This window comes from Astyanax mexicanus, chromosome 5 (assembly GCF_023375975.1).
Source record: "Astyanax mexicanus isolate ESR-SI-001 chromosome 5, AstMex3_surface, whole genome shotgun sequence".
Classification (NCBI taxonomy): Eukaryota; Metazoa; Chordata; class Actinopteri; order Characiformes; family Acestrorhamphidae; genus Astyanax; species Astyanax mexicanus.
In genome coordinates, this window is record NC_064412.1 from 48,574,159 (window position 1) to 48,594,462 (window position 20,304).

The window sequence follows — 20,304 nt, forward strand, 5'->3', positions numbered from 1 at the left end:
GGGAATGATGTCACTCATGAGTTGATATGCTCTGGTCACACATTTAGATAATTCTACACTATTTCAGTAGATTAAAAAAAACAGTTAGCTTAAGACTTTAACACAAGATTACCACAACTGGTTTGACAGTCTTTTACTGAGGTTTTGAGAATCCAACCAAAATATGTTCTCCATATAAACATAAACTAGTGTTTGAGTATGTAGTATAGATACAATTGTGAAAGTTGAGTACACAAATATCCACTTTACATACTCAGAACTGATCATCACTTTCTTTTAGTATGAAACACGTTAATACATTAAAGGGGACATTGTGCAAAACTTACTTTTTGCATGCTTTTGTATTTCCACTTGGGTGTCGCCTGTCCCTATGAACACATTTTGCCAATTCCCTTTAGGTTGAGAACCTCAGAGAGTACACAGCGGGATTAGCCAGCAGACTTTGTCTGAAGGAGGGATCTGTACTTACTGTCCGTGGCAAGTCAGTAGATGAGGGAGATGTAAGTTCTTTTAAATAATTAGGTTTGTGCTTCTATCACAGTTAGCTTGTTTGTATCTTGCCATTTAGCACAAGCTAAGACTAATGCAGGGTAAATGCTAAGTGTAAAAATGGCATGTGGCCAGCAACAACTGGCTGTGTAAAAGTGACAGAGCCCTTAAACTCATTCTGGAAGAGACTGAAACTGTGAAGAACTTCATGAACATATTTTGTATATCTTATACACCTATTCTAACCTCAAAAATGAGGTATAATATGCCCCCTTTAATATAAAGCCCACACTGTTAAGATTAGTAGTACACAATTACTGTTTGTGGAACAATTTTCTATTTTTGGAAATTGCTTTTCAAGAGGAAATAAAATAAAAAGACACCAAAAAAGTTTTATATTTTTTATTATTAAAATATTCACCTACAAAACAACCTATAAACACTATTTACAGGATAGCTAGCAGAGGAGTCTGATTTATACAAACCCAGAGACTAATGCGGCAGTCTTCCAGTACTGTTCATGCTGTAGTTGAGTGGGTGTGGAGGGAAGAGTCATTTTTATCACCTGTTTATTTGGAAGGCTGTATGAGATGCAGGAGGTGTAGGATGGAGATGCAACAGGTTACCATTTACAGAAATTCCCTGAGGGACTACTCAGCCACGTAATTTCAATATCATAAAACATTTCCATCTGAGGTATGATATCTGATGCAGGGTAACTGCTAGAATGTACTGTACACAATCATCTACAAAACTGGAGATGTGTAGAAACTGTCCGTAGAACTGCTCGGTCACTGACTCTGCGTGTGATGGTTCTGTGTTTGAGTTCTGTAAGAAGAGTCTGTAAGATCTGAGGCCCATGGTACTGCATATCCAACCTCCTGTAAGAAAATAAAAAGGAATTAAATGAAAATAATTAAAGAAAATATATACTAGTGCATCTCACAAAATGAGAATATCATTGACAAAATACTTTATTTCAGTATTTCAGTTTAAAATGTGAAAGTCAAATATTATATAGATGTATTACACACAGAATGATCAATTTTAAGTGTTTATTTATATCAAGTCCAAAGTTTTGTTCTTACAGCACTTCATGCTTCCCTCTGCTGACAACTTTTATAGAGATGCAGATTTTATTTTCCAGCAGGACTTGGCACACTGCCCACACTGCCAAAAGTACCAATTGGTCTTACATAATATTCAAATTTTCTGAGACACAGATTTTGGGGTTTTCATTGACTGTAAGCCAAAATCATCAACAACAAAAGAAATAAACACTTAATATAGATCACTCTGTGTGTAATACATATATAATATATGAGTTTCACATTTTAAACTGTATTACTGAAAGAAAGCAACTTTTCAATTATATTCTTAATTTTTTAGATGCACTTGTATATATTTTGTACAATGATTTTACAATGATTGGGGATGTTATATTCAGGTTTTTTTGCCCCCTGATCCGATCCGAGTGTAGGCTACATTCACACAACAAGTGAAAGTGTCCCAGTTTTGTCTTTTAGCAGAGCTGGGCAATATGGCAATATTGTATTATATTGTGATAATTTTTTTTATTGTGATAAATGATACACATTTCTAAGTATATTGTGGATTTTATCAGTGCTTAAAAACACAATGACCAACTGACCATTACATCACATTACATGATTAAATGGTTCAAGTGGAGCCCATGTTGACTTAAAAATTTTCCATATCGGTATTTGTTGAAATATCTGTAATATATATTTAGCAGTTTTAAGTGTCTGCTGCTACTAATGCATTTTGTCTGCATGCGAAAGTATCATAAACATTTCACTAAATATCATGATACAAATTTATTACCATATCGACCAGCCCTGCTTTTTCATCATATTTGACACAAATGTGTAATTTGAGTGGCAGTGTGAACAGCATTTGAAATTTTCAATTCTGATTTGGAGCACTTCAATGGTATTGAAATCTGACACATCTGATTTGCATCAATGTGATTCAAAAAGCCTAATTAATGATTGAGTTTTAAAGAAACTAAGGACACAAACCAAATGTCCACTGCTAAATAACACGTTCCTTTTACAGTGAGTAAGAGCACATTCTCTGGGATAAGCGCAGCTGCATTCAGAACTGCTTAACTGCTCCTGCGATGCTGGAGAAGATGAAACCGAAACTTCATGTGAAACGTTGCTCTTTAGTGCATGAGCGTCAATTTAGGAGCATGAACTTTTACGACCAATGTCAGGTACAAATCCTATTAAAAAGATCCCAAAAGAGATTAACTAAAATAAACTATATTCTTCTATAACATGTGTTATTACTATTAGCTTAGCCTTCATCCGGTTCTGAACTCTGGTAAACAGAGAGATTAGGTGATAGTTTTATGTAGTTTTCGATATTAAGGATATTTTCATGCTACAACTTATAATAGTTCCACACTGCAGACTCTACCTAAACTCTTTTATTTTCCTTCTCAGAACTCTCCTCAGTGCTGCTGGCTGGACAATAATGTCCAGTAATGAGAGTCTTGCGGACACCAAATGGCAAAGGCTCAGAACAGGATTAGAATTAAAATTGTCGATACCTGATCCATTAAAATATGCTGAGATTGGGACATCCCTAACAATGATTAAAGAATGAAGTAACTCATAGAGGATGTTCTTACCTTTATTGTTGTAGCCTTTGAGGTCTTCGGTCTGATGAAAAAAAATATAAGATATTATTGCCACAAATAAGAACACTAATTAAAAGACAATTAAAGGGGTTCTAAAATATTTGTGTTATTAAAGAGTCACTAAACCCTAAACTCTAAACATTTCCTAACCTGTAAAAAGTGCTTTTATTATGGTAATTTTCTCCACTGCAGTGCCCTCACAGGTTCAACTGTGCTATAGGCGGGGATGATGTTTCTGTGTACTTTGGTACACAGACACATCACAATATGCAGATCAGTCAATTATATGCAGATAATCAATCATAATACTGCCCCCTACTGACATCCAACCAACTGGGTCTGACCGCTGTCAGAGGCACACTGTTCAGCCCAACCAGCTCTTCCTTAAACCCATACATCACCCAGTGCCCCTCCCAAACTACCACTATTTTTTACCCTTTTTTCAAATGTGAGCTGAGGGTGGAGTCAGCAAAAATCAGGGGGATTAGTGCCACTTTTAAAACTGTAGCTAACTACATATATTTGTGGACACCCATTTTAATAAATACATTCAGCAGCTAATTTAAACTGCACCCAAATAAAGCTCTGGAAAAAATGAAGAGACCACTATAGTGCTATTTATAGATATATGCTGCTGATTTATTTTATAAACTATGTACAACATTTCTCCCAAATTCCAAATTCCAGTCGTGCGAGAGTGAATGATGTTCACGTCCAAATTCATTATTTGTAAACTAAGTGGTTCGGCATTCACAAAAAATATGAACAACTTCAATGAACGCATTCATGCAGAATACTGAATAAAACCGTAGTGTCCTTTAAATCGTGCTGAGCCTCAGCTGTATTTCTGGGCCGTATAAGTAGTGTACCTCAGACTGGAACTGCCTTCTGTCACAAAGCATCTGAGAAATCTAGCCTAGGATTTCAAATGTAGCCTTAGAAGTTGATAAGGGATTTAATAGTTCTGTCTGGGGTATCTGATTGGACCATGCCGGTCCAGTATAGAGTAAGTGGGGTAAGTTTTGCACTTACTAGGAGTTTTCTTAGGGAGCAGAGGCTCACAGATCTCTCTATAACAAACATCTTGCTGGACTTTATACGTTCTTTTGTATCTGCAAATCAGAACAGAGAAGCACATTAGAGAACGATTTGAATGAAGAGTAGATCACAGTAGATCACAGAGTGTGTTTACATGCAAATAATATATATTTTTTAATACAATTAATGTGTTTATATGAACTTGGACAATCAGATAACGGTCTAATTCTGAGTTTGCGTCAGTAATAATCAGATTTTTACTATGCAAGTAGGACTGTGTATTGATCAGAACTTAGTGATATGATGCGGATCATGATACAGGGCTTACAATTTAATATTTTGATACTGTAAGAGACTGCATGAATCAAATTTTAAAAACTAACTGTCAAATTTACTTTTTATTCAATATGAACAGTGAGTACATCACTGCTATTTAGTGGTCGGTGTTTAAACACAACATCTAACCCCTGCCTTCCACCAATATTTATATGTAAACTAACAATTAAAAATGACCAATGTGTTTTTGAAAATCCATACAGTATTATCAAACTTAATATTGTGATACGATACAATAAGTACATGTTAATGCACTCACTGTCTTCTAATGTACAGAATTTACTATTTAAAAAGGCGACTCAAATGTAATAACACAAACATTCCCATATTAACTTACAGATAATGGCAGACTCCATCCTCCCAGACGGGCACACTCTTCGTTTCAGAGTAGAGACGAGTGCATGGGTGTGGTATTCGCTGACAATCTGCAGAAAGTACATCAGGAGAGAGAGATTGAGAGAGAGAGAGAGAGAGAGAGAGAGAGAGGGAGAAAACAAGAGAGAGAGAAAGAAAGAGAGAGATTAATCAAGGAAGACCATTAGAAACATTTCTTTTACACAGATTTGTGTGCAAAAGTACAAAAGTTTGACTATCACCGGTCACATGGCATGTTTAGCTGAAATAGTTATTAAAAGATACAAAGTCTCCAAATCACTCAGATCAAACTTTTCTCCCATTCATTTTATGCACTGAACTGCTGACACATGACTGGCCAATTAAATTTTTGTCCTACATAGTAAATTAATACTGAAGTGATCCAGACTATGAAGGAACACATAATAAATCATGTAATAATCTAATTCCGATGAACTTGTGAACAGGTAAGAGCAAGAGGTAACTCTTAATGTTTTTAATTGTCTTTTCGACTGTACTTGATGATACTTTCAAAGTTCTTGAAATTGTTCTGATTGACTGACCTTCATTACTTAAAGTAATATTTTACTTAGTTGAGTAGCTTCTGTCATAATATAGATTAAAACATTATTAAAACAGGGCTGTTCACTGTATACCTGTAACTCTACCTCTTCACAACTTTACAACTGATGCTCTCAAACACACTAAGAGACAAGAAATTCAATCAATTAACTCTTGACAAGTTCAGTGTGTCCAAACTTTTGATTGGTAATGTATTTCAAAGTGAATAAAAACACACATCATATACAGAGACCACACTTCTGCAGAGCAGTATCAATTTTTAAATTTTCTTATTAAATCCCTGTACTAGCTCATTTTTGATAAACAGATCAGTAGAAATATTCTAAAATCACTTGGAATAATTTATTATTTTACATTAATCTCCATTCAAAATGAAGAACATTTTTGCCATCTCCTGTAAAGTCACCAGAGCTCTGTTCTTCTCCTGTGTCTTCGCCTCAGTCTTTGTAACTCCATCCCCTCGTTACCTTCTCCGGGTGTTTCCTGTTTCCCTGTGTATGTATAGACCTGTGTTTCTTGTTCCAGTTGTCTGTTCTTGTATGTTTTAAGTTCTGTTAGGGTTGCCTGTTCTTTGTTTTATGTCTCAGTTTATTTCTTGTTTTGTTAGCTAAGTCCTGTCTGTTTGTTTATCTGGTTTCATGTACATTTGCTTTCTTTGTTTATTAAAAATAACTCGCATTTATGTCCGCCTCCTCGTCCTCCTGCTGCAACAGCTGACAGCTACACTCGCAGGTTAATCAGAATTTATACGCTCTAACATTTGCACAATAGAGCCGTGTTAAAATTAGTAGATTTGATTAGATAATGGATCACATTAGTGTTGTGGTGAGAAGGCCGACCCTAGTTTGGGGAAAGTCTGGCAGAGGCCTGAGTGTCTCATGAGTGTCTCATGACTGAGAGGTCGAGAGAGAGGTGGGGTGCTGTTTAGCAAAATAGAGCTTTTAGTGTGAACAGAAACAGGACAGAACATTTTTATTTAAACTGGCTGTGATTACTGTACTGTACACAGGTACACTATGTTGCCCATCTAAATAATTCATCCAGATCACTTCCATGACCACAGGTGTATGAAACCAAACACATAGTCATGCAAATTGGTTCTACAAGCATTAGTGAAAGAATGGGTCTCTCTCAGGAGCTCAGTGAATTCCAGCACTGTGGTACTGTGATAGGATGCAGCACCTGTGCAACAAGTCCAGTTGTGAAATTTCTTCACTACTAAATGTTCCACAGCCAACTGTCAGTGATATTATAACACAGTGGAAGAGACTGGGAAAGACAGCGACTGTCAGTGTAAAATAACAGAGCGGGGTTAGCGGATGCTGAGGAGCATAGTGCACAGAGTTCACCAACTTTCTGCAGAGTCACTACATCACTACACACCTCCAAACTTCATGTAGCTTCAGATTAGATTGAGAACAATAGAGAGAGAGAACTTCATATAATGGAAAGTTTCCATAGCCAAGCCACTCCATTCAAGCCTCACATCACTAAACACAATAATGCAGGTGAGCAGATACTTTTGGCAATATAGTCAGAGCCATTTCAAGGCATTTTGGGGCCTCAAGCAAAATGGACCCCACCACATACCATCACCATTGTGTAGAGATTTTTATTTTATATAAAATATTATTATTGTTTTTTTGTTTTTTTTCACATAGACTGTAAGCTCAACATAAAAAATAATTTGTTTAGAAATTATTTTTATTCTTAAACCATGTTAAATTATTTTAGATTAGAGGAAAGTCATATAGACATCAATCTTATAGCCTAATTTACTGATGTTTAGGTTTAGGTTTTTTAATCATTCTAAGATAATTTCTTGATAAACATTGCTCTTAAATAATGGGTCTATGCTTCTTCAATGTTGCAATGTTAATTAACATAATTCTGAACAGATTTCGCTCTTTCAAACAGCCCAAAATGATTTTAAAAGCTCAGTTTTACCGCTCTACTTACAAAAAAAATGTTGGGTTTAAATCAGGCTCGTGCTCATAATGACAGTTTATGGGGGCGGATCTATGCTCTACCAATGCACCTCTGTCTTGTTCAAAAAATGAATAACGTTATAATACATAACGTCGGATCAAGTGCAGTTCAAACAGCAAAGCAATTGTATAAAACACTATAAATGCCATTTTTACTAAAATGTTACCTTAAATGTTTGACCAAGATTAAGGCAAAATGTGCTGCACCTCATCTCTTTTGCAGCACATGGAACTGAGTTCAAACAGAGCATGGCTACAAATATAACCATATAAAACTCAGATCAGTTAAATAAACTTAAGATAAGTAAGGACATGTGAAGTTATATCAAATACTGTCAAATATAAAAGATAGGTTGAGGTTTTAATGAGTTGTTTCCATGATTATAAAATGAAACTAAAGTCAGTTAGTCAGTAGCTTTATCCATTCTAGTGTTAAAGACAGGGATGTAAAAGCTGGTGTGTATGGATACTGCTGAACATGTTCCAGTCTAGTTATATTTTACTGTCAGCAAGTAGTGGGAGTGCCCCCTTAAGGGGGATTCTGATAACAGTGTTGTTGTACTTTCCTGCAATGACTCTCACACAGTTTGTTGTTGCATTTAATTCCTAACCATTTATTGTCATTGGCAATTGCTTGGTTTGCCTGTTCTGTTGCAACCAGCCAAAGTATAGTGTATGTACTTTATATGTTATGATTGACAGGTTGTACTCACACAGCTCACACTGTCTGCCCTTAAAGCTGTTAGGACAGTCACAGCTGTGGGTGTCGCTGCTGTGGACGCATGTTCCTCCGTTCTGGCATGGATGCGACCTGCAGTCCCGCTGAGATTCTGTAACAGAGCAGCTGCCATCAGCACTTACTGTAACATAACATACTGTACAATCCTAATACACACAACCCAATACACACTGCTTACTAGGAGTATAAATGTACACAAACTTTACACAAAATTTCTTTTGCAACATGTTCTGTATGAATGTGGTCTAATGGAGAACAAAATACAAACCCAAAAAACATTAAGGATTAACCCAGTTCTCTTTATATGTAATTTAATCAAGCTGTTGTGCCTTGTAAGGTAGTTAATACAAACTGTAGTGTGTTAATTAAGCAGGAAAAGTGTAAATGTGAGTATATTTATCATTCTCATCCATTCCACTTTGATTTTGATAAGTGTAAATTATAATTGTGTCAAATAAATCTGAAGCAGAGAACAGAAAGAGATAAAAAATAAATAAATAAGAAATAAATAAAGATAAAAAAGAAGAATTAGCTGGAGATTAGTGAGCTTTTAGCTCTGTAAAGACAGACTGCATGGCTAGGGTCTGAATCATATATAAAGTACCAGTCAAAAAATTGGACACACCTTTACATTTGATTTTAAAAATAATCTAAAAATATTTGCCACCCCACAAAAACAAAAACTAAAACAAAACTGCAATGTTAAGTTTTAATGTAATGTAAAACTATTGTGTTTAAAATGTTGGTCTTTCAAACGTAACAAAGTAGTGAAACATTAAAAAAAGGTTTGAACATGTATATTTGTAGGAAAAACTAGTGAATTATCCTAAGTGAACCATTACCTGTTAGAGGTAAAAAAAAAACACAATTAAACTAAATAATGATAAAATAATTAACAATAGAGTTAGTAATGAAATATTCACACTGCTTGTTAAGATTTTTAAGGTTTCAGACATCTTTTGGAATAATTAAACATGCACCGGGTCAAACTGACCTTGGAACATCATGGCTGTGACTGACAAATAAACATAACAGGAGGGTTAATATTAAAGATATGAGTGTGTAGATCTGTCTTCAAAGCCAAATGTGCTACTTAGAAGAATCTAAAGTAGAAAACATATTCTGGTTTCTTTAACACTTTTCTTTATTTCTTCATATGTTCCTGTAGAGCTTTAGTATAGTCTTCAATATTACATTTACAAAGTAAAAGTCATAAAAAGTGTGTCTTTTATCAGATGGAACAAATAACATATACGCTGAGGCTTCAAAAACGGATCTTTACCAAGCGGTAGGGCCCTGTTGAACATCTAATTATACAATAAGGAATTTTACTATGTGTGTTAGCGGTACTATTGGTGTTCTTTGCGGTCCGTCTCTTATTTGTACATTTCTTTTTGAATGCTCTGTGTGTATGTGACTGTGAACTATTCAGGAGTGGATTTTTATTTATTTATTTATTTTTTTTTTTTCATTTTATTACTATCTTTTTATCGCTTTAGTGAAAATTAGAAGCCATTTTAAAAAGTTTGATTGGTTAGAACCGCTGTCAGTCAGATAGGAGTCCTGTAGCAACTAAAAAACAAGACTAATGCTTTGAATTAGTTGCTGTTTTTAATTTTAATTAATTTATAAAATAAATGCTTACACTTACAATAATTATAATATATATTTCCTGATTAAAAATTACGTAATTATTTACATGCACTTATTGTCACACCTTCTCTGAAGGGTTAGAAGGGCCTCACTGCACACCACTGATATGGACAGAAGTATTGGGACATTTGCTCATTAATTGTTTCTCCTACTTTTGTTTGAAAAACTATCTCTACTTTTAAGAGAAAACTTTTTGCAATATTTTTCCCTACAGTGCTGTGAAGATTTGATTGCATTCACCCACTAGAAAGTTCCAAACCTGGCATTAGGCATGGTTCCATCAGGTTAATGTTTGTTTATCTGCTCCAGAGTCTTATTCTATTGGCATTACTTTTATATGAGGACTAAAGAAACGGTGTGTGTACTTTCATAAAAAAATGATAAAGAAGAAAACCACATTGAATGAGAAGAGGTGTGTCCAAACTTTTGACTGGTACTGTAAACTGTGGCAACTAAACACCTGAATTTAATATTTATGAGAAGTGTTCTAATACTTACTATATAATTCATATAGTGTAGAAATAACCTATGGAAATTTCCATCATCAATCATGTCTTGGCTGATTGCCTATATTTAAAGTAAAATTAAATTAGATTGTCGATTAGATTGTTTTAAACTCAAAACCAGACTAAAATAAAAGCCTTAGATTCTCAAAATTTTGTCCCAAAATATGACTGCCAGGCAGCTGTCCAGTTCTGATACACTACAAAAGAAAAGTGTGAGCTTCCACCTCAGCTGGGAGCAATTACAGAGTGAAAATACCACCTACAGTTCCTGAGCCTGTTCTGCCCCGGCCCCGCTCTACCCTGAAGAGAGCCACCGCTGGTCCTTATGATAATATTTAGGGTTCATGACACTGAAAGGAACACCCACCACTTTTCCTCCTCGTCGCTTCTTCCGGGATCTCCAGAGCCAGGCTAATCTTATTGGTCGTTTCCTCCATCCTCTCTAATTTAACTGGAGGTTCAGGTTCTGTATGAGAGACAATGCAGTCAGTACATGAGTGAGCCTGTATACTGACATGTCAAAAGTCATGGGACAGGAACTAGTATAGGCACGGTCTCCTATATTGAATATAGATGTGATTTCTGCCAGTCACTTGTTCACACTGACAATTCTACCCACTGCACTGTCCACGGTGGTAATATTACTTTTACTTTTTTAAATTATTTAAATTAGTTTCTTTGGTAACACTTTACAGTAAGGGTCACAAATAACAGTATTTACAACAGTAATAAACATTGTTAAATGTCTCAACTAATTAATAATTGACACTAGTTAAACACAATTAATTGACACAATTAAACATTACTACATTTTAATTCCTAAAAATGTTAAATAATAATGAATTAAGACAAAAGTTTCGAAAATTTTGTAGGGATTTATAATGTATTAAGAAGTGTCAATTAATAATTAGTTGAAATATTTTGTTCTAAGTACTGTTAATTAACTCTATTGTTAAGTACTCTTTTTGTAAAGTATTACCGTTTCTTTTATTATTATTATTATTATTATTATTAATACTTTTTTATTGTACTATGTACATTTGTTTTAGCTTAATTGTAACTTTTTTATTTTATTAATCTCTTATCTTCTTTTATCTTAATTTCTTTTTAGTTAAACTCTTTTTAATTCATTTCTTTTTAGTTATTTTTATCTTTTATTCACTAGTATTTTGAAATTTCTTTTCATTTTAAATTATTCAATGTATTTATATTAAGTATATCATTATTTATTTATTATATTTTGCTTGGCATGTCAATCCCTGTTTTTGTAATTGCTCAGCTACATTGAAAATGAGGGTTGCCCTCAAATGTACTTCCGAGTCAAAATAAAGATTGATTGATAGATTGATTGGTTGGTTGGTTGGTTGATTGATTGATTGGTCGAATATTATCCTTCTATGGCACATTTCCACCACACCTTACCATGTGGAATGAGGAATGGTAAATGGCTGCGCATCAAACATCCCATGCATCTGCACCCATTATCAGACTTCACTACCATTCCCATGAATAACCTGGCCTTACTTCAATCAACCTCACTCACAAGATAACACCTCACAACCTATGTTTGTACAGGTTTGGGTGTTCCCAAGCTGTCCCCTGAGGTTCATAACACTTCATTAAAAAATTACATAATTTTGTGCCACAGTGGACAGTAGTGCAGTGGGTGGTAATGATGGTGACCGGTGGCATCAGGTTAGAATTGTCCGCATTAACAGACAAACGACTCTGGCAGAAATCCACATTTAATGCAGGAGACCCCGCCCACATATATCCCACAGGTCAGTGCTGCCTTCTTTAGCTTCTTGGGACATGATGCTGGTTTCTGTCCCATGATATTTGACATGTCAGTGTAATTTAACGTAATTTGTTGCTAAATATGAAGGGAAATCACTGACTTGTTCGGTGACGGATGGCTTTGCGAGGTAAGTTGGTGAATTTTGCTGTTATCCTCCCCCTGCCATCAATCAGCTCTGTGTATCTGAAACAGTTCACAAAAAAACATTAACATGGTCATTTATTATACTATATATTATTATTGTTGTATATTATTTTATTTCATCTTTCCCATTGTTAAGTACCTGGGCAGCTCCTCTGAGAGTTCTCTGTCTTTATCAGTGCTCAGATCCTGTAGTTTAGGCCGGACCACAGGACGCCCGCTGGTTGTGTCCCGACCTCCCTGAGCTCTCTCGCCTTTACCCTGCTCCTCCAGAGGTACTGTCCCAAAAAAGGGGGAGGAGTCACAGTTAATCAAATGAGAAAAAAAGTGTTGTAAATGCTCTGTTTAAACAAAAAAAAATTACATGTAATTTAATCTGATACACTACTGGTCAAAACTTTATAATTATAGCCTTCAAAAACTAATTTAAACATACATATATATATATATATATATATATATATATATATATATATATATATATATATATATATATGTATACAGTATATAAAAAAAGAGACCACTTAAAAATGATGAGTTTCTTTAATTTTATCAAATTAAAAACCTCTGGAACATAATCAAGAGGAAGATGGATGATCACAAGTCATCAAACCTAGCTGAACTGTTTGAATTTTTGCAACAGGAAGGGCATATATTTATCCAAAAGCAGTGTGTAAGACTGGTGGAGGAGAACATACCAGGAAAACTTTATAAATATGATTTTTTTTGTTGTTGCATTATTTGAGGTCGGAAAGCTCTGCATCTTATGTTATTTCAGCAATTATTCATTTTCTGCAAATAAATGCTCTGAATTACAATATTTTAATTTGAAATTTGGGAGAAATGTTGTCCGTAGTTTATAGAATAAAACAACAATGTTTATTTTACTCAAACATAAACCTATAAATAGCAGAGTCAGAGAAATTCATTCAGGAACTGAAGTGGTCTCTTAATTTTTTTCAAGAGCTGTATGAAAAGAAACTGAGGAGGTACAAATAAAACTACATATATTAATACATATATTAAAACTGGCCAAAATAAATAAGGCCACAAAACCCCTTTTTGGGGTCACGACCCACCAGTTGAGAACAGTAGCTGTAGAGTATATTTGAGTGCTTGAGGTGTGTTGTTCTACTGATAAATAGTAATAAATAATGATCAATGGTAAATCATTTTTCTTGCCCTCTCTCTACGTGTGACTCACGTGTGGTGAAGGCTAGGTGCTGGGCGACACTGTGGATCTGCTCCTGTCCAGTGTTTCTGATGGCGGTCAGTGCGAGGCGGTAGTGCTGGCCGGGGCTCAGGTCCCGCAGGGTGTAGGTCCCCAGGGCTCCGTCCGGCAGGTAGCGGCTCCGGGTGCTCAGGCCACGCGTGACGTTCACCACAAAGCCGTCGGGGACGCTCCGAGGATGCCGGTCCCACGTGACCCGAGCAGAGGTGGTGGACACATAGGACAGGGAGAGGTTCTGGGGTGGCAGGGGTTCTGATAGAGAACACAGAAAGATTTAGCTTATGACCTGCTTAGCCTGACTCTCTGAGAATGTAAAGACAATGTAAAAAAAAAACTGTAAATACGGAAATATGAAGCCATAATTACACTTGAGGTACAGTCAAAATATAATTCAATCAAGTACAGTACCAGTCAAAAGTTTGGACACACCTTCTTGTTTAATGCTTTTATTGTAAATTAAGGCTGAAGTGATCCAGACTATGAAGGAACACATAAGGAATCGTAGTAACTTACATTAACTCTAATGTTAAGTTAAGTAACTTAACACTAGAGTGTTAAACAAACCAAAATACAAAAAATGTGAAGCATTTAGTTGCTCTGGGGTGATCTTAACTTGCAGTTTCTGAGGCTGATCACTCTGATGAAATGATCCTGTTCAAAAGAGGGAAATCTTGCTCTTCCTTTCCTGGGTAATCCTGATGAGAGCCAGTTTCATCATAATGTTTAATTGTCTTTTTGACTGCACTTCAGGATACTCTCTGTAGGGTGACATTTCTTGCTATAATCTGGATTAGAACATTACTCAAATAGAGCTATTCACTGTATACCAACTCTACCTCTTCACAACTTTACAACTGATGCTCTCAAACACATTAAGAGAGAAGAAATTCAAGTAAATAACTCTTGACAAGTTCAGCACAGCTGTTAACTGAAAGCAGAACATTGCAGGTGACACTACTTCATAAAACTGACTGAGAAAATTCAGCCAAGATGTGTAAAGCTGTCATCTAAGCAAGAGGTGCTAGCTTGTAGAATCTAAAATATAAAACATATTCTGTTTTTTCAGAGTTTGGGTGACTTTAGTAATAATCTACAATGCAGAAAAATGTAAGTAATGAAAAACCTACCCACATGTAGACATTGTAATTGTAAAGATTGTAAAGATTGTAAAGATTTTAGGGGTTATAGATATTTTAAGATATGTTTTTTGTGTATGTTTTGTTAAAAAAATATAACAGATTGTACATGAGATGTATACCTGTATGCTTTCAATAAAGAATTGATCATGAAAAATATATATAATGAAAAACCTCTAATTTAAAGGTATGTCCAAACTGTTGACTGGTACTGTATGTGCTCCATGCTCTAATGTGTAAATAACTAAATAAAATCCATTTAAAATAGTGGTCAACCTGAACAAGATAATGCATTGACATGTGTAAAACTTAAATGTATGACTATAATGCAATTTTATAATTTCATTAAGTTTGGCCAAATCTTCCTCCCATAATTCATTTTCTTCCAGAGTCCTGTAATATATTAGCAGTTACATCACTATAGCAGTTATTTAGTGAAACAAAAAGGCTCTGGAGTGTTTGACAGGCATACCATAATACATTAATATTTTATTGCCCTCCCAACACTCTAAAAACACTTTAAAGGTATAAGTACTTTTTTGTACTCAAAGGTACACTCTTCATAATTGTATAAGGTATAATACTGGTCTTTACAGGGTCAGATATTATGTTCCCTCTGAAATATAAAGTCATTCCTAACAGCAATAAGTACAGATTTGTACCATTTATCCAGCCAAAAGGTACATTCAGTATTCTGCATCACTGTACTAATAAACGTTATATATTTTAATTATACATTTTTTATTTGAAAGGCAGACAATTTTGGATCATCAAGTTCTTGACACATATTCAGTTGATAATAATGTTTATAATCTTTATAATCTTTACTTTTACAAAAAAATATGGGTACAAAAAAAGGACTTTCACTGAAAGGTACATTTTTGTACCTCAATATAAGGTACAGCCCCAGCGACAAGCTTTGTACTCTTTTAAGTACAAACCTTTTGTTTATTTTTCTTAGTGTGAATAAGGGAAGCACCAGAATTGTAACTTTTTTCTGCATTCTGATGGGCTGCATTTATCGGCCACTACGTCCTCAAAGAGCCTTCCAAAGCTTCATTTACAGCGGAGAAATGCAGCCTACAGTGATTTGAAGGAGGAAACAGAGGAACGTTTGCTTAGTCTGTCCACCTCAGATACAGTAAGTCTCCTCTATGTATGTAAGAATGCTTACTGGTCCAGAAGAGCAGGGGTCCAGCGGAGTGGCTGGTGGAGGGCAGGTCCTCTGGGTGGACTCCGCTCTGTGTCAGCACATCCACAGTGTACATCTGACCCGGCAGCAGAGAACTGTAGCACACATACAGCAGCAGTCAGCAAAATACTCCTTTAAACTTTTACAGTGATTTGGACACTTGACACATCTGATTTATTTATTTATTTATTATTTATTTATTATCTGTCACTGAACTGAACATGAACTAAGAGTGATACTGACATCTGACATCCACACACAGGAGTACCCAACAGCAGAATACCTCAGACTGTACACATGCCTCAACATCACCATCTAGTGAAGAGAACAAGTGTTGCAGGCATATACACTAGTGCATCTCAAATAATTATAGTATCATTGGAAAGTTACTTTATTTCAGTAATTCAGTTCAAAATGTGAAACTTTTATATTGATTTATTACACACAGAGTGATATATTTTAAGTGTTTTTTTTTTTACTTTTATTATTGATGGTAATGGTTTACAGCCAATGAAAACCCAAAAATTAGTGTCTCAAATTTCAATATTATAAAAGAACAACAGGTACGTCTGGAAGAGTGGGCAGTGTGCCAAGTCCTGCTGGAAAATTAAATCCGCATCTACATAAAAGTTGTCAGTAGCAGAGGGAAGTATAAAGTGCTGTAAGATTGTGTGGGAAAACAAAACTGCACAGATTTTAGACTTGATAATAAAACACAGTGGATCAACACCAGCAGATGACATGTCTCTGCAAACCATCACTGATCATCAGTAAATTTTACATTTCATTTGTAAATCAAGGAACCGGAGTCTGGAGGAAGAGTGGAGAGACACACAGTCCAAACTGCTTGAGGTCTAGTGTGAAGTTTCCACCAATCAGTGATGGTTTGGAGAGACATGTCATCTGCTGGTGTTGGTCCAAGTCCAAAGTCAGTGCATGCAGATTTCATTTTCCAGCAGGACGTGGTACACTGTCCACACTGCTAAAAGTACCAGTTGGTCTTATATAATATTCTAATTATATAGAGACACTGAGTTTTAGGGTTTCATTGGCTGGAAGCCATTATCATCAACAATAAAATAAATAAACACTTAAAATAGATCACTCTTTGTGTAATACATCTATATAGTATAAGAGTTTCACATTTTAAACTGAATTACTAAAGTAAAGTAACTTTCTAATGATATTATAATTTTTTGAGATGCACTAGTACTATGTGGACAAAAGAATTTGGGCACCATTGGTTGTTTTATTTAAAATGTTTTTTACAGTTACTTAGGTTATATTTGTCTGATATTAAATGTTATATTTGTTTGATAATCTGAAAAATGCAAGTATGATAAAACGAAATCTGTAAGTGGGCAAATACTTTTTCACGCCACTGATACACCATTTAGCCATTAAATCCACCTGGTCAATATAGTGTAGCCTCTCTCCAAGCCAACAAAACAGCTCTGAACTGTTGAAGCATTGACTCTACTAAACCTTTGATGTAGAAGGTGTAGTAGAGTCTTTAAGTCCTGTAAGACTGCATCTATGTTTCACAGAGTCTTACATTTTTCAATTTGTTCCTGTTCCTGTTCAACAAATCAACTCCAAAATCTTTGACTGTTCCATCCCTTGTCTGTGATGATGGCAGTGGATTTAATGTTATGGCTGATTGGTGTAGGTGTAAGGAATGCTGTCCTCAGCATGTCTATGAGCTGATCTGGCTACGGGACTTGTAACTGACCTGAAGGTGTAGTCTGTGACGCTGGCATTGAGGATAGCTGTTCGTGGGCTGCTGCCATCAGAGGGAACCAGAGATATCCTCACTAGACTGACTGCAGCGTGCCGGCCGGCCTGCACCAGCCAGCGCAGCCACACCTGAGAGGAGGACACATTCACCACCTGCAGCTGCTCCACCTTCCGCGGCCCTGAATACAACATACAACAATAATAAACATGGAGATAAACATGGTATTATCAAGAGATGAACAAATTTACATGAAAATAACTTTAAGATTTTAGTCTATGTACAGCGTCATGATTTTGCTTTTTTTTGTCATAATGATATTTTTCTGATTATCCAACAAACATTAATATTAGACTAAGATAAACTGAGTTATACGTTCAGTATGATGTTCTTCTTCTGAAATTATGTGTTTGTTTTACATCAGGTATAACGGGACCCACACCTTCCAAAAAGTTCCACTTTTGTCACGTCAGTCTAAAAAATATTTACCCAGTCCTGGAGATCATCCAGATGTTTTTTGGTAAATGTAAGATTGGTCTTTGTGCTCATTTTGGTCACCAGTGTGAATACCAGTATCTTTTTTATTTTTGAATCAATCATTAACATTGACCTTAACTGAGGCAAGTGAGATCTGCAGTATTGGACACTGGTCACTCCTGGGAAGGTTCAAAAGTGTTCCATGTTTTCTCTATTTGTGAATATTGCTCTTACTGTGGTTAGTTGGAGCTCCAAAAACCTTAGAAATTACTTTGTATCCGTTTCCAGACTGCTGTTTTTGGATTTTTTCAGATCTGGGCATAATGTGGTGCTTTTTGAGATCTTTTAGCTGCTTCATGTTGTCAGACAGGTTCTATTTGATTCTACAGGTCTGGCAATAATCAGGTCTGGTTATGGTTAGTACTGAGATTGAAAAAAAAAGTGATTTATCACAGTTCATTTATGGCGGGGCAAACACTTTTTTTTTTTTTTTACCAAGGGCTAGACTGGTTTTCATAGTTTTTTCCTTTAATAAATATAATCATTATTTTAAAAAGTGCTTTTTATATAATCAAGATATCTTTGTTTAATGTTAAAGTTTGTTTGATAATCTAAAAAAAAATGTAAGTATGACAAAAATGCAAAAACAAAAGAAAGATGTAAGGGGGCAAATACTATTTCACGCCAATGTATATATTGTATAATCCTCAAATTTTGTCACAATATGAAAAGCAAGAAAAATATGAACACTGAAAGTCTAATTGTATGTGGAGGACTCTTTTAATAAACTAATTCATGCTTTTGTTGGAGTAACTGTCTCAACCTTTCAAGAAAGATGTTCTACTATATTTTAGAGCATTTGGAGTGACAAGATAAGACAAGATTATTGATGTGAGGATGTTGGATGATGATCATCATCCCTCTTCATCCCGAGTTCCCCATTTTCTCAACTCATCCTATACAAAAGTATTGAAAGGAGCTTTATCATGCCAGAGAACACAGGAAAGGATGATACCATGTCACTGAATGTAAACCCTCACATCAATTCTCCAATATAATAAGTATTCTCTGTACAGTAGAGACAGTTACTCCAATAAAAGCAGGATAAAATCTTTTTAATGTCCTTGATTTTAGAGGAAACAATGAATGAGCAGGTGTCCCAATACTCTTGTCCATATACTATGTAACCCACAGTGACGGAGTAAATGTAAGGTATCTCACTGGTGCGTATGAGGGCGAAGGCAGGCTGGCTGATGTCGTTGCTGTTGGTGTTGCGTTTGACGGAGAAGGTGGAGATGTTGTAGAGCTGACCCGGGCTCAGGCCCTGCAGGATGTAGGTGGAGTGCTGCCTCTCCAGGAAGTCTGTTTTGCGAGGGCCTCGTCCGATAGGTGCATAAGCAACAGCGAAACCGCTGATCAGGTTCTGAGTGATGTCGGACTGATCCCAGCGCAGCTCCACCTCACTGTCCTCCACCCGCAGCACATGCAGACCGGAGGGAGGAAGCAGGTCTGGAGAAGACAGTGGAAGAGAGTATAGTTAAGCTTTTTGTACAGTAGCCAAGTACCATATTTATTGCACTATAAGGTGCACTTAAAATCCTTTAATTCTCCAAAAGTTATCAGTGCGCCTTAAAATCCGATGTGCCTTATGTATGATTTCTACCAATCAGGTTGTAAGGAGCAGTAAAGCCTCTCCACTGAAGTTTAGCATTATAGTTTAGTTCTATAGTTTAGTTCTCCAGCACCGAGACTAGAGACTATTGGCCGCTAACGCTAACTCTTTTGCCGATCAGAGGTGAGTATTATTGGCCTGTAGCCTGCTGCTAACCCTAGCTAGCACTGCTGGAGCAGTATTAGCTTTAACCGCTAACCACACTAAGTGCCAGTTAGCTCTTTTTCCATTCAGAGGTGAGTATTATTGGACTGTAGTCTGCGTGTTTACCGTGTTAAAACAAGCTCTGTGAGATGTATCGCTAGCTGATATCGCCCTGGCTTACAGGAACACTCAGGGTTCCTTAGTGTAGCGCTGTCTGGCTAGCCTTAGTGGAAATCTGTAAATCTATAAAAAATCTGTCAATTTTCAAAAGAGAAATCTGTGTAGATTAACATAAAAATACACCAGAAAATAGACGTTTATTGACAATGTGCCTTATAATCCGGTGCACCTTAGAGTGCAAAAAATACTGTAAGAAACAAAAGCTGCAAAAGCACAAAACACTTAAATATCCACTTTAAAAAATG

The 20,304-nt window shown here is 35.8% G+C and overlaps 1 protein-coding gene across 1 annotated transcript in view; it reads right to left on the reverse strand.

Annotated features, from left to right (window-relative positions):
• Nucleotides 1–876: 876 nt before the first annotated feature.
• sned1 (sushi, nidogen and EGF-like domains 1) overlaps nucleotides 877–20,304 on the reverse strand; it is a 74,591-nt gene continuing 55,163 nt past the window's right edge. The window contains exons 21-32 of the mRNA XM_022675471.2: nucleotides 19,285–19,572; nucleotides 17,584–17,767; nucleotides 15,834–15,946; nucleotides 13,497–13,775; nucleotides 12,435–12,570; nucleotides 12,252–12,334; nucleotides 10,721–10,819; nucleotides 8,169–8,285; nucleotides 4,869–4,956; nucleotides 4,190–4,269; nucleotides 3,149–3,179; nucleotides 877–1,370 (exon numbers count right to left, since the gene is read on the reverse strand). Coding sequence (XP_022531192.2) covers nucleotides 3,151–3,179; nucleotides 4,190–4,269; nucleotides 4,869–4,956; nucleotides 8,169–8,285; nucleotides 10,721–10,819; nucleotides 12,252–12,334; nucleotides 12,435–12,570; nucleotides 13,497–13,775; nucleotides 15,834–15,946; nucleotides 17,584–17,767; nucleotides 19,285–19,572 — 1,496 coding nt within the window. The 3' untranslated portion in view covers nucleotides 877–1,370; nucleotides 3,149–3,150. The remainder of the gene's footprint in view (nucleotides 1,371–3,148; nucleotides 3,180–4,189; nucleotides 4,270–4,868; nucleotides 4,957–8,168; nucleotides 8,286–10,720; nucleotides 10,820–12,251; nucleotides 12,335–12,434; nucleotides 12,571–13,496; nucleotides 13,776–15,833; nucleotides 15,947–17,583; nucleotides 17,768–19,284; nucleotides 19,573–20,304) is intronic.